General features: G+C 45.7%; 1 protein-coding gene across 3 annotated transcripts in view; it reads right to left on the bottom strand.

The window, feature by feature from the left end:
• ACOX1 (acyl-CoA oxidase 1) overlaps positions 1-26,460 on the bottom strand; it is a 207,941-nt gene that overhangs the window by 116,549 nt on the left and 64,932 nt on the right. Inside the window, exon 3 of one of the 3 annotated variants that reach the window (XM_086930717.1) lies at positions 6,854-7,014. The exons of the other annotated variants lie outside the window; for them this stretch is intronic. Coding sequence (XP_086786843.1) covers positions 6,854-7,014 — 161 coding nt within the window. The remainder of the gene's footprint in view (positions 1-6,853; positions 7,015-26,460) is intronic. 3 annotated transcript variants of the gene reach the window in all.

The raw sequence follows: 26,460 nt of genomic DNA, 5'->3' as shown, positions 1-26,460 counted from the left end.
CGCACCACCTAGCATAGTGGTGGTGGTCCGGTGCGTGGTGTACCTTGTAAGTGAGTCCCAGGGCCGTCAATCTTGTAGCGCGCGAAAGCGCTACCAATGACGTTCACGGCCCTGGGCATCATTTTTAGCCATCCCCCGCGCTGTCCTCCTGTGACGCACGCCTCCACCATGCGATTGATTCAGTGGAGAGACCGTCTCAGCAGGGGAGTGCTGGTTCCCTGCATATTCGTTCAGCTGCGAGAGCACCAATTCTGGCAGGTATTTGCACTAAACAACACTGTAAAATTAAAGACACCTCTTTGACAATGTTATGTCTCGGTTCTGCTAGATTGCTCAGCATTATCTTGCAAACAATGCCGAATGGGGTCGGATCTCGCAGGCAGAATCTCTTAACATGGCTCAGGCTATTCCGTTTCTTTTGGGAAATATGAGCTTGCAGTCCCTGAAAGACTTAATTAACGTAGATACGAGTCTTAAAAGTGTGAATGCAATTACATTGTGTTGAGGTACCTTCAGCTGCTGATGTTAAACAAAGTCTCTCCTATTATCAATATACCTTTGCGAACACTTGGAGGGTATAACTATATAACAGCACATTTGTGTGCTATCTTGACTAGCCACTTTTATTTTTCTCACCGTCTGTGGTAAACATTAACCCATCCGCTCGGCTTCTCCTGGGCCATGATACTCTTGTAAGTAAGCCACATCATAGTCTGTACATTACATTCTTTTAGTGCTGTACATGAATACTGTAGTGTCCACCAGCGCCTACTTCATCACACATCAGTAACCCTTGCGGTTGTGCCAACAACACAATTTATTTGTACAGAAAATGCTCAGATACTTCGCGGATGGGGAAGATCGAACGCTAACTCTATAATCTAAAAATATAGTATCAATTTCAGACATGAGTATTGGTAAACGCACTTTGACAAATGTCAGCAGGACGAAAATGAGGAAGTAAGGAAGGTATTTTGCAGAACAAAATGAAAGTAGCACGATACAAAATAAAAGTTCTGAATGGGAGCTGTTCTAAGTAAACTGCGTTTTTTTGTATTTAGTTGTGTAAAAGAGATGTGCAGCAAGCAACTATCTGACTAATTGATGTGCCCTAGGGCTCAGATTAGCATAGGACCTGCGGTTGGGGCAGCCTCCTGGCATGAACTGTGCATGCTCTGGAGCCAGTCCAACTGTCCTTTGGACTCTGCAAAGAAAATAGCTTCCTCGGAACACCGTGAGAATATAATTACGTGACAGAGGGAGCGTGCGTGTTAAAGGGAAATATGTTTTTGAATAATATCTTCGGCCTGGGCAATTTGCAGAACCCCTTTGGTAGGGGCCCTCGGCCCTGCCACCACTGTGGAGCCTACAGGAGAGGTATGGGGTGATGCTCTTCTTCCCCCGCTTGTTTTGTCTTCAGATTCAAATCAAATGATTATGTAGATTGCATGATGGCACCGATGTCTGTCTAACTGAGAGATGAAAAGAAGCAAGAAGGGAACCTTTTACCTCGTGTTCTCCAAGGCTTTGTCTTCTGAAAGAAGACTAGACATCACACTGGGGGGGTCACTGGATGTAAATCTGCACTCATGTGACGTGGCACACCTTATTTAATATATCTGAAATAGGCGCATTTGATGCAACGCACATGAGTTCTATCTAGAAAAGTACAATCTGACCAGGATTCTGGACATAGTGATGGTCATTTCTGCACCTGAATGATCCAATTGGGCGTAAGCGGTGGTCAGTCTGGAGCAAAGGGGAGAGGTGTACAACAAAATCCCTACCTCAAAGGGATATAATACTGCACATTGGAACAAGTATGGCCTCCAAGACTGACAAGCAATGATTCCAAACTGTAAACAAAATAGGAGACAGTACTGAAGACAAACTGCACACAGCACAAGTGATCCCAGAACAGAGACAGCCCGAAGACAATGAATACAAACTGCACACAGCTTCAGTGACCTCAGTACAAAGACAATACAGAAGACAATGATTCCAGAAGCACACACACGGGACCTCTAGAGTAGAAACAGTGCAGAAGGCTGTGATTCCAAACTTTGCACAGCAAAAGTGAAACTGAGACAGCAACCCAGACAAGTGTTTCTAAATTGTACACAGCACAAGTGACCTAGTGTGTGAAATAAGCATGCCAAGAATGTCAGAGCACAAAAGCAGTGTGGGATTTCTCCAAGTCACTAGGCCTTGTATGAAATGAGCTTCTATATATCAATAATCAGCTGGACTCTGTTTTTTGGCGCGATAGAGCAAAGCTACACTGTTGACTCTATTGGGCTCCGGTCTGTTGGTATCAGTGCAAAGTCTCTGACATCTCACTTGCCTATCTTCCCTATTTACAACATGTTGGTCTCTGTACCATGACTCACCTGTGTTAGACCTAGGGAATCCCGAGTCACATAAGGTAGCTTGGCACTAAGAGGGAAGGCCTAACTCCAAGGAACATATGCTAAGTTTGTGTCATACCCATCAGTAACAGAACATCCATTCACTCAAAAATAAGGACACTACACTAAGTTTTAGAAAAATATGAGCTGTTTTATAAAACTCTTTGTTGGTTTGATGACTTATTATCAGGTTTCAATACATCAAATAATCTCACATGTCATTATTACCTTTCATTACGTAGTCAAAACATTAGCAATCACTTTAGGTTATGCTCCTGAAGTTTAAATAGATTTTCTACATACTATAGCTCTAGTTCGAGTTTCTGTAATTGACAAGCTCTTTTACAAGACCAAAAAGCTGAATTTTACCACTACAGTCTCAAAGATATTTCATACAAGACATTTCAGCTCACAACTCCAGCTTTGGTGTTAAAATGTACTTGTTCTCTTACGCACAACCCAAGAGAAAGGGGAAGATTGGTAGGTACTCCCTTTGATTCTGGGTTACTTCAACTTGTCCCTAAACCCTCTTTAGGTTATACACTCCCTGGTGATAGAGCGCTGTGTTTCCAGGACAGTTGCAGCCCAGCACTCTATCTCTACCCCCAGGTCGGCCCTTCTCTTCCTGGGAATCTGGCTAGGGAAACGCTAGAACTTAGCCTAGTTTAGGCGGAGAGACACCCAGATACCAAGGCAAGGAGTTTTCCTCAATACTCCTAACTCTGGGGTCAGTTCGCTGCCTGAGGAGGGATTTCCGATCTCCTTTGGCGTTTCGTCACACCCCTCGTGACGGACCCCACCTCCCTCCAGTAATGCAGCCCCGGCTTACTTGACCCAGATGCAGTTTGCCGGTGGGTGCTGAGACGCCGATACCTGGGATCAGAAGGCGCTTGTCAGCCCTCCGGTTTCCTGCCGCCTCAGTCTCGGGTCGGAAAGCTCCTTCCTCGGAGTGCTTGATGGCCGCAGTCCTCACCGCCCGTCACTCTCCTCAGGCAATGGCACCTCTAGGTCTGCGCAACTGTCGATGCGGGGATACTACCCCTGGCGATTCTTCTTCCGACTGCTGGGCATGCGCAGAGACGTCGCGGCTGCACTTCTTCCGACGCTCTCGCCTGGCTGCTCCCTCCTCGCTGTCTCCTCACGCCAGGGTCCCGCCTCTCTCGATCCGCCTCTTCCGACACTGCCTCACTTCCGCGGACACTTCCCAGCACTTCACCAGCTCGTAGGGGAAGTGGGGGCCGGACGGAGCCCGCATCCTCACGCAGAGCTGCCAGCTGGACACGCCGGCCTCTGGTTCACGGCGAGACCTTAAAGAAGGACGCGCTGGCTCCTTTGTTGCCTTAGGGGAAGAAAACACCCAGCGCTGCAGTAGATTGAGCGATCCTTCAGGGCTAGGGTTCACCCCCTTCTTACAGGCGCTATTCTTCTTAGAGTCCTCGGGAACTTCAGTATGTCCAGGAGAGGTCTTACAAGGATTATAGAAATGGCTACCCTGGTAGGGTTTGGTCAACACGGGTGGGTACAGGTCAATACAGGAGTTCAGTCTGCCCACAGGTCAATTCCGCTCCTGGACTAGCGCTGTCCTCTTCCTCCAAGTCGCCTCCCTCCTCACCAGTTCCACTCTCTGATAACCACTGGTCAACACAAAATGGCTGCCTCGCATCCTGCCTTATATAGGTCTCCCTCTAGAGGTCCAGCAAAGTCCAGAAGGTTCTGGAAGGTCTCTGTATTACCCTATGGGACTTCCTCAGAGGTTGGCAGTTGTGGCAGTTGATGGCCACCATTTTGTAGGTCTGGGTGAATTCTAGTCAGGAGAGGCTCCTGGGCCTGAGGTAAAAACTATGAGGGCAAATAGAGCATCTATGCCCCAGTCCAACACCACAAAAATATCCAGTGGACATAAAAAAAATTAAGGAGGTATGAGGGGCAAAAAGGGGACAAAAATAAATAATACATTGGAGGAACTACCCAAAGGTGGACAGGTCTAATAACCTGTTTCTGTGTTCTATCTCCCTATTGGTCTCTGTATTACACCTTCCTGTTGGTTTTAGTGCTCTGTCTCCCCGCTTCCCAATCTCTCTCTACTATGTCTCCCTGTTGGTCTCAGTGTTATTTTTCCCACTCATCTGTGTCTCTGTACTCTGTCTCCCTTTTGTTCTCAATACTATAACTCCCAAGTCTCAGTATTTTGGCTCTTTGTTGTTCTTGGTACTATGAATCCCCTGTTTTAGTATGGTCTCTCTGTTTTTCTCAGTAGCATGACTGACCAGTTTCAGTATAATGTCTCCCTGTTGTTCTCAGTACTATGAATCTTTTGTTTAAATATAAGGTCTCCCTGATAGTGTCCCTACTATGTCTATGGACCTTGTCTCTCCGTCTGTTTCAGTACAAAGCTTCCCGCGTCTGTCCCATTACTATGCCTCAGACTGTCTCAATGCTATGAACCCTGTCTCTGCAAGTGCCAGGCATTCTAAGCCTCTATCAGTCCTTTTTCATTTAATGCGACCCTCTGTATCCCCATTCCATTTGCTGGGTCTGGCCTATGCATCTGCCGAACCTGTCTAGGACTATATGTTTAAACATCATGGCAGGCTCTGAGAAAAGATGCGCCTAGAAGCGTGAAAAAACACCCTACAAGTCTACAGCTCCACATTTTGAATACTTTTAGCATGCAGGGGAAACAGATCATATACTCCCCAGAACTTTCTGTAAAAGTTCTGACGTGATGTGTAAAGTACAAGAATTCAGCAGAATGGACCATTGCAATTCCGCCCAAGCATGGCCTTTAGTCTCAACACAGCCTCCTGAACTCCTTGTTCTCTGTGTATGAGTTGTTATTTTATGTTAAAACACTTTTATAATCCATCTCAAGTGCAACTAGAACTTGCATTCTATCACATTCCTATTTTCCTCTTGCTTCCACCTTTTTATTTTCTCACATTTGTTGTTTTCTAGACACCCTCTCGTCCCCTTATTACCCCTTCACTCCTGTAATTGCTTTCTCTTTCTTCTCTTCTCATCTCCAGTTGTCTCTCCTATTGTATTATAGGACAATGTGTTTCTTGTGCGAGTAAGAATGCGCACAATTCTAGGCAGAGCTGTTCTGGACCCGCAGATTTAGGTAGTACGAGTATCTTCTTGATTTGTTGCTTTTCAGTAGCAGGCTTGTGGCCTCTTGTGTGCTTGTTTGGTAATTAAATGCCTGCCAGTCAGGCCTGACGTTCCTGGTACAAAATGGCTAGCCTCTCTAGACTCTGACGCCTTATGGAAACAGTCGCCATTGTCACCGGCCCAGGGACAGATGCTCAAAGTGGGGAAGTTTTTGGAAAAAATCGACAAAGCAGGTTTTGTTTTTGGGTACAATTATTCCTTCCTAAAATGGAATGCCTTGAAAGTATGGACTTTCCTGCAGCACATGCAATCTATGTGTTCTCCTTTGTACTGCCGGTGTATTGAACTGTGTAGCCTTGGACCATGCCATGTATGTGCCTGTAACTTGCATGATTGAGGCCACGTGTCTCTCGGACCTCTTTCAAGTGTTCGCGACCTTTTTCCCCAGCACATTCTCCCCCACCCCAGCTACCTGCCATGGGTAGCATTCTGAGGGATAGCCCCGGGCGCCAGAAGCTCTAGCTACGCCCCTGATACCTATATATCCTGACTTTGATCTCTTACAGGGGTGTATGAGGTATTGGAGAATCGGGAAAAATATCACAGAAGTGGTGAAGTCTTCACCAGGAATAAACATTCCAGAAGGAAGAAGACAGCAAAGGGTGGCAGTAGTCAGTACTTGGATCATACTGTGTAAAAGTGAAGACATTTAAGGCGGATCTCAGAATGCAGGCTACTTACTGATAAAACACACCATTAAGCACCTCAATGACAAGTGCAATGCTGCAGTGATGTTTAGGGATATCAACAAACCTAGGCGACATACACATATCAACTAGCAGGCACACTGGCATGGATCATGGACAGACCAAAGGGAGAAGAAGCTCTGTAATACAGGCCCCCAACCTGTTAAGGACACACAGTTTTGAAATGGACTTCTGCATAAGATAAAATAGGGGGTGTGGTGACTTTGTAAGCTGAGCGACGATCAGACTTCATACAGCCATATTTGTATCCACGGGTGAATCACCCCATTCGCCTATCTGATCCTCAATGGAAGCATGAAATAAACCTTTACACTTTGTGTACATGAGATATTTGGTTTCACTTCAGTACTTTGCAAATCGATTTAAGAAGCACAGGCCAAGACTTATCATATCCCACATCAGGATGCATAAGGCCAAATTACTGTTTGCTGTCCCTAATGCAACATGGCTGACACCTCTCAGACACAAGCCTCGCTCAGCCATAACATATTGCAAGATAGAGGTTCCCTTAAATTGAAATAATAGAAAGAGTTTGGTTCCCAGTAAACTTGCTGTAGTTCAACTAACCATGCCCCATCTCGGTCTGCGCATAGGTGCCGATGATCTCCATTTTGAGTGCCAAAGGTAACCACTTCCTCTTCTGCTCGGGTGTGCACTGGTGAGTCAGGGTGGGGGTGAACATGCTACTGTGCAGGCTTAGAGGGTCAGTGAGAGCGCCAAAGCCAGCACTACAGGAAGAACAAAAAAACAAGTGAGAAGAGCTACAGACACTATCGAACAATCTGCTCAAGGCAGCTACCATTACATACACCTTCCACCTTGTGTGAGAATCCAGCCTTGGTCTACCATTTCTCATGGGAGTATCTAGTTCTTATTCATTGTGCAAGATGGGGATATCCTACTACCGTGACATTTTCTTTTTAGTTTTCCAGTGATTACGGATATCCTGTACATTTCAGCAACTTCACAAAGGACCAGTCATTCCATACAAAGTTCTATTTTCCATGTCTGCCTACCGTAGGAAGAGCAATTATATGACAGATAACAGGGACATGGGTTACTAGAAACTTCCATTTTCTACACCCATCCAGTCGCTATTATTCTGCTCACAGTAATAGGCTGATCTCTTACCAAGGAAAGGAGTTTTTCCAGTTTTTGGGGGCACACAACTTAATGTTAAAGGACAAAAACCTTGCAGCAGTTTCTCTGTGGGTCTGACTCTGCTCTAGTTTGCACAAACCTGGACTTTTTAAATTGGGATTGCCGCCGCCTTTGGGAGTCGTGCTGCGGGACTGCGTGGACCAGCAGCCCGAGCGCAAGATCATCGAAAACAGCTGGGACTCTTCCCGCCCACTCCTGCCCGCACCACTTAACTGCTCACGGCCCCCGCTAAGCTGTCAAGGAGGGGCAGAAATTCAGGCGGTCTTTGCACCTATATATCAAATACTGCAAACGCCACGGTCAAAAAACATCACATGGGTTCGAATTATTATCAGTCCTTGATACTCAAAGTGGGAGGAAATCAAATTATTAACTTGATAAATTTCTATAATAACATCCCAAAGGTAGAATTAACCTATGTCCTTAATGAACTTTCACAAAGTATGCAAAACCTACATGAAGATAGTTCGGCAGGGAATGGTGTTGTATGGATGGGGGATTTTAATTGTTATCTATGTCCATATAGTCACTCAGGTGCCTCTGGGCTGAACAATATTAAAGGCGATACTTGCACCCATTTTGCACACACTATCACTGGAAACTCTTTTAACACTTTATTATTCCAGCAGGATCTGGGGTATGCAAATGAACTATGTAGCCCACAGATGGCTTTTATACCCACTTTTAATGGCAGGGGGTGCAATTCAGTGATAGATTTTGCTTCGGTATCTAATAGTCACTCTTGCAACGTTATTAATTTTAAAACAGGTGACATTGCAATAAGTGATCATTTCCCTATTAGCTTCTCCCTAACCTTTACTTCAAAAAATAGTAAGAACAATGATTTAATTGATAACCTATACAGTCACAGGTGAACCTTAGCAAAATTAAATGGTTATTCAATAAAATGGAACAAAGTACAGCCCATTGCCTTCCTTGAAAGCTTATTAAAAAATAAGTATAATGATTTTATGATCTGCCTATCAGAAAATAATGACTGGGTTTCAGTTAGCTCGGCTTTTCGTAGTATCTCAGAAGAAATTTGTAAAGCCATCTTAGGAACTCTGAGGAAGAGCCCAAGAACTAAGGTGGAGGGTTGGTTCGATTCAGAGTGCAGTAAGGCACATGCAGCTTTAAAGCAGACACTCAAAAAAGAACCGAAAAATGTCTTTGAGATAAGAAAGGCTAGAGCCACTTATTACTGCATAATTAAAAATCGGAACGAGGAACTGAAGCAGGATGCGTGGCGAGCTTTACATCAATAATACCAACAAGAGAGAAAGGGCATGAGTCGGCACTCCTGTACCCCAGTCAATTCATAAACAACAACAGAGGAGTGACTAAGTGAAAAGCTAATTAAACAAAATGAGCTCAAAAGAATTTATATTGTGGGGTCTATTTTTGTGTCTCTATACTGTACGTATAAATGTGTGCACAAAACGTCATACACACACCCACATGCACAAGCATGAAGTACTTTATCTCTATCTCCCCTTAAGGAACCAAAACCCCCTTTGAGGAAGACACCTCCCAAGGGAACTAATATCCCAAGTATTTCGCAGGAGGGAAGGAACAATCTTTCTTTTTTATGAAGGACCCTCAATCACATGCTTATTAATGACTTCCCTCATTCGGGAACAGCTGAACTTGAAATTAAAACTGTCCCTAACCCTCATCAACCCAGATGGGAAAAATTCAGCCACATTAGCCTTGATGACTCTCTACAGGGAATCTCTGCCCTTAAATCAGGTTCCCCCTCTGACCCCTGTCCCCCTACTTTTCTGAAATCCATAATACAAGAGGTCAACCCCCTTATCAATGCCATCATTAATTCATCTTTCCAAACAGGGGAGATTCTTTCTCAGTGGAAAGTAGCGACAGTGAAACCTTTACAGAAAAAAGCATTACAAGACCCTACCATCTTATCCAACCTACATCCCATCGCTCTTCTCCCGGCCATTTGCAAAATCACTGAATCGTTTGCAAACAAACAACTAATGTCATATCTTGAAGAAAATGACATCCTGCATCTATGTCAAGCTGGTTTCAGGACCCACCATTCTACCGAATCTGCACTCTTATCATCCTCCGAAACCATACGTGCTACATTTGGATCAGGGCAAACTGGCTGTCCTGATCCTATTAGACCTCTCTGCAGCATTCGACACGGTGTCCCATGCTATCCTTCTACACCGCCTGACCAATGCAGGCATAGCAGGAACCGTGTTCGAATAGTTCAAAAACTATCTAGCACACATGCGTCAGATTGTCAGGTTGGGTGATTTCTCCTCAGAAGAAAAAACTATCAAAACAGGAGTCCCGCAGGGCTCCAGTCTAAGCCCTACCCTATTCAATCTTTACATGGTCCCCTTACTAAAATTAATCTCATCCTTCAACATAAGTACTGTCGCCTACGCTGACGACACTCAGCTTGTTCTGACCCTTGATAAAAATCATTCCAACGCAGAGCAAGTACTGAAAGACTGTCTGTCAGCAACCTTCAATTGGATGTCCCTCAACCATCTAAAATTTAACTCAAAGACTGAGATTATTCCATTTGGTCCTAACAACTCCTTCTCCCCTCAAGATTGGTGGCCTGATAAAGCTGAACCCCCCACGCAGACTATTAATGCCGCCCGAAACCTTGGCATAAAATTTAACAATACCCTTACATTCAACCAGCAGGCCAAAGAAGTAGCAGGAGCATGCTTCGGCATCATTAGAAGCCTTATAAAATCCTTTGACTTCCTTCCTCTGAGTGCCAGACGTACGGTAGCTGTAGCCCTTATAACATCAAGGTTGGACTATTGCAATAGCCTCTATGCAGGACTAAACAAATCTGCCCTACATAAGCTACAAATGGTCCAACACGCAGCTGCCAGACTGGTCCTCAGACTGCCTAGGAAATCCTCAGCCTCCACAGCTCTGAATACTCTACATTGGCTTCCAATAAATAAGCGCATCCTGTTTAAGGTCCTTACCATCACCTACAGAGCCTTTTATCATCATGGTCCACTCTACTTGCGCAAATACTTCAGACAATACCAACCTTCACGATCTCTTAGGTCCTCCACTGCCAACCTGCTGCATGTTCCCAGGTTTAAGATGACAACTCGAGGAGGTAAATCCATTGCAGTCATTGGAGCGAAAGCATGGAACAAGCTACCTCCAGGTCTGCATCAATCCACCACTGAACTAAAATTTTGAAATCTTTTAAAAACATGGATCTATTCCCTGCCCACCTCTGAATGCAGGAGGCTCCTAGGATATGCTGCGTAGACTGGTAGACTTTTACCATTCTTTTCTGCCTTCTCGGAATCCAAGCGCCAAGATACTCCTTGGAGTGGTAGTGCGCTATACAAGTGCTGTCTCACTTCACTTCACCACTAGTTGGTGACATGCTTCATCATTGGGTCCCCGCTGGGGTGGCCGAATACCCCCACCAGCGTGCTACAACGCCTGATTACAGCGGAGCGGGATGTGGTGAGTGCAACAATGCCCCAATTAGAATGTGATTATAACTATGTGTGCAGAATTAAACAAATGCGAGAGTGTGGCCTTTACAAAAGTCTTTAATAATGGCCAACCTGCATTGGATTAAAAACAAAGTGGACGGACTACCAAGGTTCTGTGCTAGGGAACCTGAGTACTTTAAATATAAAAAATGGTCAACATGTTTCTGCTGGTTTTAATGCAATTTGCTCAGCATTCGTCAGGACCTATCAGAAAAGTCCTCCGGTGGTGTACGCGCGCTAAGGCGCACCCTCCCGTGAGGCTCTACGTGTGAAAAAATATTTTATTTGACGAGAACACACATTGACATACAATTACAAGTAGTAAGGTCAAATGTGTGTTATCGTTTGTCCTCTTTCTCTCCACAGGTTTTTTTGTATATTCCTGCAAATGGCAGTGAATAACCACAGATACTGACCGTGAAACCATCAAATAAGATATTTTTTCACACGTAGAGCCTCACGGGAGGGTGCGCCTTAGCACGTGTACACCACCGGAGGACTGCAGGTTGGCCATTATTAAAGACTTTTGTAAAGGCCACAATCTCGCAGGAAGAGTCATATTAAACAGATTGCAGACATGGGCAGAAGATACAGGTGTTCAAAGTTTCAGTATGGTCTTAAAGCGGGGTTAGGCACTGTGGAACAAGGGTTAAACCTGGCAATAATTATAGGTAAACATGTAGTAGCAAAAAAAGGCAATTTATTTCTAACATTTGTAGATTTAAGCTCGGCATTTGATTGCCTGAGCCATGAAATTCTATGGGATACATTGTCACAATTAGGTATCGAACCTAACATGTTGAATTTTACTGCATACTCGCACCCTTTTTATTTAATCTTTAAATAAATAGTGCGGCAACCCATCTCACGAGAGATAAAGAGGACTTTCCCCAAATCAGAGCTGCCCTGCACCTATTTTACTTTACGTGGACGACGCGGTAATCATGGCCAGGACCCAAGTGGGCCTCCAGAGAGTGCTTATTACCTTTTCAGACTATATGGGCGCCAGAGGCCTAAAAATTTATATTGGCAAAACTTTTAGTATGTGCTGTACAACAAAGAGAAATGTCCAGTGCAATACTTTTTTTTAGCAAAGTCAAAGATAGAATCAACTAATACTTTCTTCTATTTGGGGATTAATTTTAACAAGAAGGGAACATGGTCATCAGCTGCCAACACAAGGAAATTAGCCTTTTCCCGTGCAATTGGGGCGGTACGACACTTTGCAATTAAATTGGGGGGGTCGACCAGAACATATTTTGATGGATATTTATAAATCCAAATGTGTGTCCACCATAACATATGGAGCTGGAATATGGGGGATTGCAGATACCCGTGACATCCAATCATGTGAAAATGCTTTCCTTCGGTATTTATTAGCTGCTCCTAGATCAACCTCTACATATGTATGCCACAAGGAATTAGGCATGGTTTACGTCACAGACCTCATAAAAGTGAGTCCTGTCTTGTTGTGGCACAAGATATGGACCTCGGATGATACTGAACTTAATAGGGATATAATTCTGGATTGTCTAAAGCTCCAGAGGGCTCTAAAAATTGACTGGTTTATATATATTAAGGGCTTCTTAAAAGAGATTGGACACCCCGAATATTTTGATTCCCCGATTTCTCTAGCAACAATTTCAAGAAAAAAGTTGAAAGAAATTTGCCTCCTTTTGCTAGAGAATAAACAATGGCAGCTAGAGGGTAAAAAGGCCTCTGTTCTGGAGAATCAAATATTCTTGTAGGGACAGGGAATTCAGCAATATCTAACCCTCACCCAGTGTAGTTACACTCGGATGCTACTAACACGTTTTAGGGGGCGGGGAGTTTCTTTAGATTAATTACATTCCCTGGAGCCAATACCTGGTCTAAAAACCAGATTTTGTGCCCCTGCGACGATATATCACAACAGTTGACGATACATTGTATCCTGTTTTGTAATTTTTATTCGTTGCCCAGAAAAAAATATTTTATGCTTTTGTTGAAGAAATGGGGCCTGAGACAATGTAGACCCGCCTTATTGAAACTCCAAATGTTAGAAGACGAGATGTCCATTTATTTAGTATCAATGTTTTTAAAAAGCTCAATTAGATGCAGACTAACAATGAATTGAAGTTTTAAAAGAACTGCACCTTGGTACCCTGGTACTGCTTTGTTTTAAATGAATTTCTTTTTAATTTTTAATGATGAGTAATTTCTAATGTTTTTATTGTGTATTACTTGTGCTTTTGTGATTTTTTTAAATTGAAATCGAATAAAGCTTTCTTTGACTTGACTTGACAAAAACCTACTTTTTCAGGTCAATCTTCAATGTTTTAAAAACAGGGTTTCATTGGCTAGGGCTAATTGGAAGGACCTGGGGCCCTGCCTTGCAATAGAGTTTTAAGCTGATCAATGTGTGGCTTTAGTTTTAATATTCTTGAGGGGCTAGATTCATCTCCAAAAATCTGGAACCACGGTAAAGCAATGATTTAGCACAAGATAGACAAGAAGTTTCATTGAATTCCAGTAAGCATACCCAGCAAGAGCACACTCCACTTCAGAGAAAATCTGGACATGAACTAGCAGAATTATGGTGGAAAATCCAAAGGCACAGTCCACTCACAATAGGTGCCAGATTTGAAACCACTTTGGCATCAAAAGAAACAGGACTGCTCTTTGCCTATAAATGACTGAATTATTATCAATCCCTTGTCTTCTGTTCCCAGGCACAGTCCTACCTACAGGAGGAAGAATCTAGGTTCAGAAGATAGGCAACCTATTATTGCCTTTAATAACATTACATTCCTGGCTTTGCCCCTCACCTGGATCTATAGCAATATAATTAACCTATTTACCTAGGTCACAGTCTTTTCTATACATCAAAACACAGGAATCTATTTCAAGCTCTAGATGGATAGCTGGATTTCTAAACATTTGTGTGACTTGGTTTCATATCCCAGGCAATTGGGTGTTTAACCCGCCTTGAGGTTTGACCCCTTTTCATGACTAGGGTGCAGGCACTCTAATCCTCCCCTCTGCTTTTTATATAGGCATGGGTGACCTTCCAATGCAAAGCTGCAAGCTTCATGGCCTCTCCCATCACGTTCATCCCCTAGGTATTTGAAGTTGCATCAGGGTTTAATCCTGTATTTGCATCTTGGGGTCCTCTTTAGTTGGGGGAGGAGTAGAATGTGAGGTGGGGGTGGGGGGGGGGGGGAGGGGTTGGGGGGGTAAAGTGGTAAATGAGGAGCGTCTCTAAGCATTCCTAATATTTAAGGTTTGGGATGCCATTGTCTTGCTACAGCTGGTTAATAACTTTCTCAATCCCACTCAGGTGAGCAGGTTTGTTAAGGATGGGGTCTTTATTATGTGGGATTTAAAAGGAAATGAGTGATAGCTCAACTACACTAGTTTTTTTGTTGCCCAGAGCATCTGATGGTACAAGTTGTCTTCAGATCATTGTATGGCAGGTACCAGTGGTTCTTACGCTAGTAAGAAAAGTAAAGGTGAAAGGAGGCACGCCTGTCTGATTGCCGATTTACCCTCCCTTTGTTTTAGCTGCAGCGCAAGAAAGGAAACCAACTTTTTCTCCTTGCTTAAAATGGCATTCATTAAGTCAGTGACAGGTTCTCCAAGTGTGTTGCATGAGTAAAGTGTTGAGCTCTTTTTATTCCTCTTTGTCAGGATTTGCAGAGTATCGGTCTTATGGTCAGACCAGTAGAGCCGATGAAGTCAGGAATTTCTAGCTCAACCGACTCGGACCAACCTGACACTGTCCAATTTGAGAATTACTCAATGCCAACCAAAGCCTTGGGACATCCCGTTTGTTTCCAGTGTCAATTCCTGGAACATCCACATTACCCATTGTTTGCAATTATTTGCTCTAATCTAGACCTCTTTGGAAAAAGGCCTTAATTGGCCTCTGTACACTCTACAATGCGCCCGCTAGACTCGTGGGGAGCGAAAGTTTGTGTAGAAACCTTAGATCAATTTCAGTTACTCATCTTATGAGCCCTGATGAAGTTCTCATTGTGAGAACGAAACGCGTTGGCTGACTATAAAACTCCTGTCTTGTGAGAGTTAACCGTTTGAAAATAAAGACTTTCTTTGAAACATTACTATTGAATTTCTGAACTTCGTTACATGGCGCACGCCCAACCCCTGCTTTGCTTAGGATCTGCTCCACAGAGGCATCACTTGACGGCTATGCCAGGGCTTGCTGCAAAAGGACTTCTGATATATCTGAAAGTAGCGTGAGGTGCGAATGAATCAGTCTCCCGTTAGAGAATCTTTACTTGCCAATTTCTACCTTCAATTATGCTTTCTTTTATTTTATTGTAGCAGCATCCCGCAGCAACTGTCTTTACATTTAGGATTTCCCTGCTGCCCAGAGTTTGCGGGAGGATGCTGTGTTAAGATTGGAGTAGATTTTCAAGTATTGATTCAGAGTCTTTTATTTTCGCTGCCTCTAGTTAGAGAGTGCCTATCCTTTGGGTGTGGCCGGCAAGATGAGCGACCGGGTGTGCTAAGTAGGAGCTCCCGGCCCCCCTGCATTATCCTGTACCATCCTCCCACCCACTGAGGCCCCAGACCACTGAAATGCGTCCACACCTCAGGCAAACTCTGATGGCTCGGCCAGGCTGCCGCAGCAGTGTGGAAGAGCGAGTGCGGCCTCAGGACATCCGGACAGCCATGAGCAAGTGAGCTCCTCCTCTGGCCCCAGTATCAGTCATGATGGAGGCCTTCTATCGGCTGCTGGAACAGCGGAAGAATAATGGCAGTATCTGAGCACGGCCCCACCAGAAGTTAGGGTCGCTTGGTGGCCTTGCAACCTGCCTACAGACGCTGAGGCTCCTGAGGCGCGCTACGGCCTGGGAGTACTGCGCGGCGGCCTTTTAAGGGCTGCGACTCACGGACTTTCGGCTGAGGTTCAGGGGCCTGGAGGCTACAGAGACCATGTGGGCCGCGGCCCACTCCGGGGCGCCTCTTGAATCATCGGAGGCAGGACTAGAGTGGTCAATCCAGCTCCTCTGCAGGGCTACAACTGTGCCAGACGCTTGCGCTGCTTTGCCCGCGAGGTGGCCATGCAGTGTCACCCCCCAGAGCTTGCAGTGAAACCCGAATACCCAGGTGCAGGGGGGAGATACAGGGCGTGCCCCTGGAAGTAAGGTAACCAAACACCCCCCTCCCAATCCTGGTATCCTGGGGCCTTAACATATCGGAGACATAGAGGGAGGAGATGGCAGCGTGTTCCATGATGAGCTGCACCCCCGCTCCCCCAAACTGGAGATACTTGGGAACCTCTCTCCTTTTATCACCTCCTTCTACTGAAAAGACTGTTGCAGCAGAGGGGGTCCTCAGAACGTGGAGGGTAAAGGCAGCCAGTGTTCCACCTCTCCCAGTCTTCTTGTGTAGTACGTCCGCAAATTAAGCCTGCATAGTGATGACACTTGCCTATAAGAGACAGATTTGCGCCGTTAAGGGAGCCCCTCGATCTGAGGGGACATAGTTTTTACTTGATTGAACAGGACAGTGGTGCCTAAAACTTCCTGTGTCCAAGTAAAAGATAGGTAGGAGTAAGCTTAACTATGACACGCCCACAGTCCTGAGCTAGGGCATAAACCAGAGTGACTTTAACCCCCCCCCCCCATCCCCCCCACCCTTCCTGTAGGGCCCAACCATGGCCAGAGACAGAGCACCTCATGGACCGCAACAAACAAATCAATATACTGCAACAGGCACAGCTGGAGGGCAGTCGCCCACTTCGGAGGAGAGGGTGATATGGAGGCATCTCAGGGACCTACTGGCACACATAATCCGTGGCTATTGAGACTTCCAGTGCAAATTTCCAAGTCAAGATAGACTACATCGCTCTGGACGTAAACCTCCTTTGAAAAGATCTCTGCAAAGTTGCAGACAGATTTAAAGTGACAGAACAATACATTGTCCAGATGCAGGAAGACCCGTCATCTCTTAAGGCCACAGTAACAACCCTTAAGACACAGACACAGAGATTGAAAGCACATGCAGAGGATGCAGATGGCCAAGCCCGGAGGTGTAACCTATGCTTTATGGGATTCCCTAGGGAGTTGGAGGGCACTGCCCCGGAACTGTTATGTTATGTTATGTAAAAGTATTTGTAAAGCGCAACTACCACCTGATGGTTTCTTGGCGCTGTGAACATGTAAAGACAGATCGGAGGGGGACTTAGTTGTATGGGTTTTGAGAAGGGACCGGAAGTGGGGGTAGGAAACAGTAAGCCTAAATTCTAAAGGGAGTGCATTCCAGAAGGAAGGGGCCAGGAAGGAAAATCTGAGCCCACCATGTTTCTTGCGCTTGAAAACAGGGATATTGAGTAGGGCTAGATGAGAAGAACGAAGATTGCGGGAGGGAACATAATGATGAAGAAGGGAAGAAATGAAGAGGACCAAGGCCAGCTAGGGCTTTCAAAATGATACAACCTAATTTAAAATAGCAGCGTTCTGCTACCGGGAGCCAGTGAAGGGTCTTCAGGAGGGGGCGCACATGCTGGTGTCTAGGTTGATGAAAAATTAGCCGTGCAGCTTGATTCCGGACCAGCTGAAGGCGGTACAATTGGTAGGAGGGAATGCTGGCGTAAAGAGAGTTGGCGTAATCAATTCTAGAGATGACCAACGCCAAAAGGGTCAAGGTGAGGGCACAGGTGGTGAGGAAGCGTGCAATTTTTCGAATTTTGCGTAAATGAAAAAAACTAGAAGAAACTACAGCATTTATCTGGGGCTTCATCGAGAGATCGTTACTGATGATCACCCCAAAACTTTTTGCAGAGTTTGTGGGGAGGGGGGAAAGGCCCAAACTTGTTGGCCAAAAGTGAGGCCTCCAGGGGTTAGAGGCACCCCCGATAAGAACCAGTTCGGTCTTATCGGGGTTAAGTTTGAGGTGGTTTGCCCCCATCCAGTCACTGATGTGGCATAAGGTAGACTGAAAATTATAAGCAGATTGTTCAGAGGGGTTAATATCAAAAATCAGCTGAATGTCATCCGCATAATTGAATGCGGTGACCTTGCTGTTTCGTAGGGACTGGATAAGAGGGATCAGGTATAAATTAAAAAGGAGGGGGGAGAGAGAAGAGCCCTGTGGGACACCACATGTCATCCCAACTTTCTCTGCGGAGAACTGGGAGAGACGAACGGCCTGGTAACGGTTGCTCAAAAAGGAGCAAACCCAGTTAAGGGCCGATACCTGGATGCCGGCCTCCCTGACACGGTCGATCAGAATCTTATGGTCGACGGTGTCAAAGGCGGCCGACAAATCCAGGAGTACCAAGGCCTGACTGATGTTAGAGTCGGCTCCCCACCGCAGCTCCTCCATCACGGAGAGAATGACTGACTCAGTGGAGTGGGCGGGTCTAAAGCCCGCCTGTTGGGAATCGAGGAACTGTGAGCGCTCAATAAAGAGGCTCAGGGAGTTGGTGACATGGGACTCAATGATTTTACTAAGATAGGGGAGTAAAGAGATAGGGCGAAAGTTACTCATAACTGAGGGATCTGCGTTGGGTTTTTTGAGGATAGGTACCACCTTGGCGATTTTAAAAGAGCTGGGAACCAAGCCCAGTTTAAGGGAATTATTCAAGAGTGTCAAAGGGGTAGAAGGGCAGGTGGAGAAGGCCTCGCGCAGAACATGAGGGGGACAGCAATCGGTGGGGGAACCAGAAGCCACTTTATTCAGAAGAGTCAAAAACTCAACCTTTGTGATTGGGGGAATCCGAGTGATCACTTGGGGATTGGGGGTGCCTAGGGTGACAGCAGGAGAGGGGGGGTCAGGGGTGGCAGGGAGGCAGATGCTATGTTTAAGTTTTGTTATTTTATCAATAAAAAACTGATTTTTATCAATAAAAACCTGATTTAGGGAGTCGCAGAGCTCCAGGGAAGGGAGGGGTTTAATGGTTACCCTTTCTGGATGTGATAACTCCTCAACAATAGAGAAGATGTCTTTGGCTTTAGAGGCTGAATCAACAATCTTCTTTGAAAAATAGACAGTTTTTGCTTGCAGGATGGCTAATTTGTACTCTGAGCTGGGACGTGAATGCCGACTTTTTGTCAGCGGCATAGTCACGACGCCAAAACCGCTCAGCCTGTCTAAGTCTGAGCTTCTGGTCTTTAAGTTCTTCAGAGAACCATCTTTGTGCACCGTGAGGACGTTTGAGTCTAATCTGTTTGAAAGGGGCTACAATGTCACATGCTGAATCAAGCCAGCAATTTAGGCCGGAGGCCTGGGCGTCTAAAGAGTCACAGTCAGGGGGGGGGGAGAGGCTTTGAGCAAGGATACGAATTCACTAAGATCAGCTTTATTCCAATTCCTGGCTAAGAGGTTGCCCTCAAGTGTCCGAGTAATGTTTGACCCAATGGTGAAAGAAAAAGTAATGATGAAATGGTCCGACCAAAGACAGGGGAGAATACAGGGAGTGGAGATATCTAGGTTAACAGTCCATACCTGGTCCAGTATATGGCCTTTTACATGGGTAGGCGATTTGATATGTTGGCAGCAGTTAATGCCTGTCAGAAGATCAGAAAAGGCCAGTGAACACGCACTCTCTTTATCATCAGAAGGCCAATAGTTAAAATCTCCCAGGATTAAAACTTTGGAGTTGTTGATAACCAATTGGGAGAGCAGGTCACCAAACCTAGATGGAAAATTGGGCATATACTGAGGGGGCCGGTAGACCAGAACACAGAAGAGTGGTACAGCTGGAGATTCAAGTTTGAGGACAAGACAATCGACCGAGGTAATATCATCCACAGCCAATGAGGAAAAGCGGGTGGGGTGCTTGATGATAGCTGCCACCACACCACCTGGTTTGCCTGAGACCCTGTTGGCCCGGAGAATGTAGTAGCCTTGCGGGGTCGCAGCAAGAATGTCCGGGGAGGATTCCTCATTCAGCCATGTCTCGGTGATGAATAATAGGTCGGTTTGTCAGAGTCCAGTAGTTGAAATATTTCCAGCTGGTGCTCGGGTAGGGAGCGAGTATTCAGATAACATACAGTGAACTCAGAGTTAACACTAATTTTAGTGGGAGAGGGAGAGGGATCCGGGCACGGCGGGGTACTTGGAAGGGATTCCATGGCCAGAGGAGAAGCGACCTCTGGAAAAGTCCGTCTCGGACAGAGCAGCCCCAATGAGTTGAGTCTGGACTGAATGGTGGTACTGAGGAGCCAGTGGGCATGCAGGAGGGTCAAATCGAGGGCCGAATACCTGGTAGAGAGGGCAGAGTGGGGTGCCCCTTGCCACGGCCGGTCGCGGACGGGCACAGACGGGCTTACATTAGGCGCACCTTCGACGCGCTGTCGGCGCCCCCGCTGCGCTCATCCGCTGCGCGGCCGAGTAACCATCTCTCCCATATAGCGACCCAGGAAGTGACGCAGCAGGGGGGAGGAGTCGCGTACCTCCGTTCAAGCGGCACGAAATCGCCGTGACGGACCAGGGACCGATAAGGTAAGTGCAGAGAGGGAGAGGGTATTTTAAAAAACAAGTTTAGCACCAGAACACAAAATAATACAAGACACTAGAAGTTAGCCGGTTTTTAAATCAACCTCGCTAACGCTCGCATTCAGTTAAAAGTAATAGCATGACTCGCCAACCAGCTTCTGGCACACACTGCTCACACCAGTGCGGCGTTCTGACTGGCGGCTTTGTAGGCAGCAGGGGGGAGGAGTCGCGTCCCTCCGTTCAAGCGGCACGAAATTACTGTGACGGACCAGGGACCGATAAGGTAAGTGCAGAGGGGGAGAGGGTATTTTAAAAAACAAGTTTAGCACCAGAACACAAAATAATACAAGAAACTAGAAGTTACCCGGTTTTTAAATCAACCGCGCTAACGCTCGCATTCAGTTAAAAGTAATAGCATGACTCGCCAACCAGCGTCTGGCACACACTGCTCACTGTTCCTGGAACAATGGCTCAAGGAGAAGATCTCTAGGACTGCTTTGTCCTGGGTGTTTATGGTGAAGAGGGCACACCACTCCTTGTCACTGCCCCCTCACTCCCCGGACAATTATAGCAAAACTCCTTCACTAAAGGGACAGGGATGCCATCCTCAGTGAGGTTAGAAGACAGGGGGACCGGAGGTTGTACTACTGTTTATTCATATCTTTCCTGATGACACCCAGCTGTTCCTGCAACAGAGGCAGACGTTTGCAGGTGGTAAAGCAAAAACTGAAAGCCATGGGCCTTACATAGATGCTGTACAACCCCGTAAAATTGAAGGTACTTCACGATGGGTGTGCACAATTCTTTACCAACCCGGAAGAGGTATGGGACTGGCTCGAGATCCATGGCGAGGGAAGTTCCCTTGGCCAGAGTCCAGAGGATGACGCGAAGTAGTCACAGAGGAGATGTCAAACTCGGACAACGCAATGCCCGCAGACAAGGCAGAGACGGAGAACGACTTCCAGTGCCCGAGTGGTGGGGAAACAAGACGGAACCCTGGACTGTAATCCTAGATGCAGAAGAGAGAGGACGCCAGAGCTTTTGGAGAGGCAGTCACCCCAGCAACATCGGCAGATAGTGGATCAGAAGTAGTAGACGGCACACCTCGGGGGAGGTTTGTAAGAAATAAAATAAAAAAATTAAAATAAACACCTTCCATGTGTCCAGAACTTGGACAGACAAGGGCGGAAGGTATGTGGAAGTACAGGGATAATTGGGCAGGACATCCTTCATACTGATTAGGGTCTACGCACAACCTCGCCTTCAACAACCAGAACAGTGCTGAGAGACAAGATCCAAGCTATCCAGGTCCGTAAAAAACAAAGGGAGGCTGCGGAGATAAAAGACCTGGAAAAGCGGATCCAGGCCCATGAGAGCTGCCCCGGAGCTCGTACTGATCCCCAAGTTGTGTGTTCCCTCAAGACACTCCGGCGGGAGTACTGAGATATGGCCAGAGGTGCGTTCCACAGTCAGTTATTGGCCAGACTACAGTCTTTATGCTGCAGAGGACAAAGCAGGAAAGTTGCTGGCTTGGCTAGGTAGATGAAAGGCGGGTTCTCACTGGATCCACAAAATCGTGGACAGTGGGGCCCCCCTCCAGACTGACGTTGCCACTGCGGAGGCCTCTGCTGGTTACTATGCCTCATTCTGTAAGGCCCACCAGTTGGCAGATGTACTTAGTAAAGTTGAATACTTGGCCAGGATGGACCAACCAGTGATGCCTCCGAGGATCAAATGGCACTTAACAGCGGCATCACCCTAGAAAAAATCACAGCCACCACTGTCAAACTAAAAACGGGAAAGATGTTGGGCTAAATGGCCTCCTGATGGAGTTTTTTTTTTAAGGTTCTCAAATCTGCTAACCCCCTATAGACAATGGAATGCTACCACCGGATCAACAATGCTCAACCATTGTTGTGATTCATTAACAGGGTAAGCCTGAAACTCACCGCGGCTCCTACCAGCCCATCTCACTGCTACATATTGAAGTGAAGGTACTGGCTACTATTCTTTCCCCCCCGACTCCCGACTGTGATCTTCCTGCTTATCCACAGAGAGCAGTCTGGCTTTATAGCAGGTAGGTCTATGAGGCTTTAGCTTCGACACCTACATAACTAGATGTCAGAGTGGCATTGAGAGGAGACCCCTGTATTTTCTTAGCATTAGACATGGAAAAGGTGTTCGATGCCCTACATTGGCCTTTTATCAACGCTTTGCAAGTTTGGTTTCGGCCCGCCACTTTCAACAATGGATCGCCTTGCTCCAGCAGGCCCCTACAACAGCTGTCCGGGTATATGGGGCCCCCCCATATTGCGGCAGCGATTCATTCGCACAGAGATATTCAGGAGTTCGAGATTTCAGCGGTGATCAGGGAGAAGGAAAATAATCTCTATATGCTGACATCTTGTTATATGTCACTGAAGCCGACACTACTATACCCATGATGCTTACCATCTTCCAGACCCAGGGGGCTCATTCAGGCTATCATATTAATGGGAATAAGTTGGTGCTTTGCCACTCCTAAACCCCTCTGGACCAAGCTGGTCTCCCTCAGGCGCTCCAGTTGGTGATCGAATGTTTCCAATATTGGGGTGTGTATGTGACACCACATCAGGAGCAATGCTACACCAGAAACTACAAGAGAATGCTTTTCAGGAAAATGCAGAACAGTGGCCTACGCTGCCCCTCACACTGCTGGGTAGAGCTGCAATGTACAAAATGATTACACTCCCAAAACTAGTATAGGTCATGCAGAATACAGACTACCCACTCCCTGTATTTGTTAAGATGGAGACTGATTTGCGCTCCTTGCTGTGGTGTTGTAAACACCCTAGATTCGCCGTCTCCACGCTCCTACACAATCCTTACAATGGGGGTATTGCAGTCCTGGACGTTTGGGCTTAGTACTGGGCAGCGCACCTGGTGGCGGTAAACGATTGGGTGTTCGCCCCTTAGGACTTGCACATTGGAACACAACCAATTCACTAGCTGCTTCAACCTCCACTTCCTCTATGGGCGAAAAGGGATTCAAAAATTGCTAAAAGGATTTTGAACTTGGAATCTACTGGGGATCTTACATGTAGGGGATATCCTGAAAGGGGACGAGCTGGTGTCGTTTGCTTCTCTTCGGCGAGAATACTCTATGCACAGCAACCAATTTTTTTTAAGTATGCTCAGCTGCGGCATGCCAGGCGGGCAGAGGGCATAAAGACGCTGGACTTACCTGAATCCACCCCATTGGAGGATCGGCTGCTGCAAGAAGAACTGTCTTCCAAGGCCATATTTCTCACGTACAAAACCCTGAACAATACGCTAGACAGACTGACCAGATTGTTGACCAGACTGTGGTAACAGTGGCGCCTAGAGGTGGGAGACCTGGGAGGCCTCTTTGATGCACCAGAGGGAGGTGGCAATAAAATCTCACCTGCGCTTGATACAACTGAAAATATTTTATCAGGTCTATGATGGAGATCGGCTACACCAAATGGGAAGGGCGGCCTCCCTGGCCCTATGTCTGATGTGGGTACGAAAGGGGTTCCTACATACACACATTATAGAGCTACACGGCCATTCGGACATACTGGACATGGGTGACGAGAGAACGGAGTAAGGTGGTGGGTGAAACCATTCCTCTTTACCCAAAGTACCTACTGTTGGGAGTGCTGGGAGATGTCAACATCCCCTGCTGACTCGCGTTACTTCGGTCGACTTTGATGACACGCGTCTATCTTTACAGGTATGCGTTCGCCGGGCGCTTTCTTTACCTTTACATCACACACGCTTAAACCAGTACACCTCGGATGTTCGGCTGCATCTCAGACCCTTGTCTTTTCTGTATAATTGCACGACGCATTCAATCACGAGCACTCTGAACTTTTATAACTTCTTGAGCGGACCACAGTCGTTCACACTCGTTTTTCACTCTCTATGTACCTCGGGCACTATCCGTTTTATTTCCACTTCACCTCCATTATTACCTGAATAAGTCACCCTATTCAGTACATGCTGCATCATTTATCACTGGAGATGTTTAACAACCAATGTGTATGTTTAAGAATCATGTTCACGCTGTACTCCTCATTACATGTTAATTTTGTTTACACTGTACTGGCTTAAGGGATCCCTGCTTGGATCTTGGCTTGTGCTTATTACTTTTATAGGACTACTATCCCCTGACGAAGATTCTTATGACTCGAAATGCATTGGGATTAAAAAGAAGAGATAGAACAACCACATGTGGAAATGTGAAACATGTCTGATTGTGCATACCCTGTTATGAGATGTATCATGATGATTAACTACATGGATTAATAAATCCGGATTACTTTCAGACAAAGAGGAATTTATTTGTGTTCAAAGAAATTCATTTAGGTCCACTGGGACCATCAAAGGAGTGCAATTGAGGGACACTAAGTACATGCCCTTAGTGCTACTAACTTTGTTGAACTCTACTCCCCACCTGCCAGGGGGGGATACCCAGTTAGCACCCAAGTTTTGAAATGCATGTTTAAGCACCATTACCTGAAGTCACCTAGTGTGCCCCACTTTTATAATTTTTCGATTGCAACATCCCCAGGACACAACTTATTTTTTATAATTTAGGGCTGGTAGTTGCCAAGTGAGACGTAGCACCCCACGGGGGGCACCTGAACCACTGGCATTGCTGGAATGGAAGAGAAGAATGGACTTATACATGGTGGATGAAAGGATCACATACAAAAGTCGGGGATACCACCGCAAATTTCACATGGTGTGGAAAAAAGTGGTTGCAATACTACGACATTCATATTTCATTGGGAGCTGCGACTCCCTTGACAGAATTGTACTGTGGTGTTCTGTGGGAGCGGTATGGTATTCATCATTGTGATTTCTTCTGGATATGCTAATGTCAAGCAATTGCCCCTTGTGCCTGAATGGATGGGTGCGGGAGTGCCTCCTACAGTGTTTGTTGTTTTATTGTTAGGTGCACGGTCTGCGCTTTATTGCACTGTTTGCTGAAGTATTTTTGGAAATGCTGACAAACCAAAATAACAAACTAAGATATTTTTTTTAAAAAGGAGAGTCTTCTCTCCTGGAATCAAGAGGTCCAAGTCAATCTGTATATTGACCGGGCATCATCCGAAATAAGACTATACAGTTGAAAATTCTAGGAAGAAAGCCAGTTTGTTTCTGGAAATAGTCTATTCAAGATTCTGTGCCATTGGTGAAAGATAAGAAAGTATAATCGGACTCTTTAAAAAATGCAGACGCCTCCATGGGTAAACAATTCTTATCTGGCTGGAGGTTTTACTCTTCCTCCATGGGTCTACACCATAAAAATGAAGGCTCTTGTGTCTTTTGCATATATCAGAACGTCAATATACTTAGGTCTTTGAGTATCATTTAGGCCACTTGTTTTGGCGAGCTGGGAGTTCCTTCTCAGTCAGCACTATAACCACAATATCCTGCCTAGATTCGATTGAATCTGGCTTTGGTTTTACACGTTTTATTCTATGAAAATCTAAAATCTTGTGTGGGTGTTTCCCATAATTCATGGCCGTGTCTGACTGCTACAGACTTAGGGCCTTTGGTTTCGAAGATCAACTCCAAGTGCTGTGACTGCTGATCTTGCAGGTTGCATTGAGTCGCATATGGCATATGGTTAAAAACTTAAATCTCTTTGGTAATTTTTTATTTAATAAAGTATGTGACAATAAAGATCCACATGGTGGTAACCTTTATTAGTCCTTTCATTCCCCCACTCTTGCACTCTCTCTCCTATAATGGCTACATTTTCTTTCAGCCATGTTCCCATCCGAACACATTTATTAGCAGGTCTTGTGTGCTAATTATACCCAGGTGAAATACAGAGCTAAAAATGGCAATTTTAAAGGGCAAGTCAAATTACCAGTCGTCTAGATATAGGGTCTATGTCAGACAGAAAGTTTGAAGAAGAATAGAAATCAGAATAATATAAATGACCAGTATCAGATGACTGAGATTGTACAAGTTGTAGAATTATTGCATTTGTTCAATAATTTTCAACTGTTCTATTGACACAATCTTGAT

This window comes from Lissotriton vulgaris, chromosome 7, assembly GCF_964263255.1.
Source record: "Lissotriton vulgaris chromosome 7, aLisVul1.2, whole genome shotgun sequence".
Classification (NCBI taxonomy): domain Eukaryota; kingdom Metazoa; phylum Chordata; class Amphibia; order Caudata; family Salamandridae; genus Lissotriton; species Lissotriton vulgaris.
Note: the sequence above shows the minus strand (reverse complement) of the source record. Positions and strands in the feature narration are given on the sequence as shown.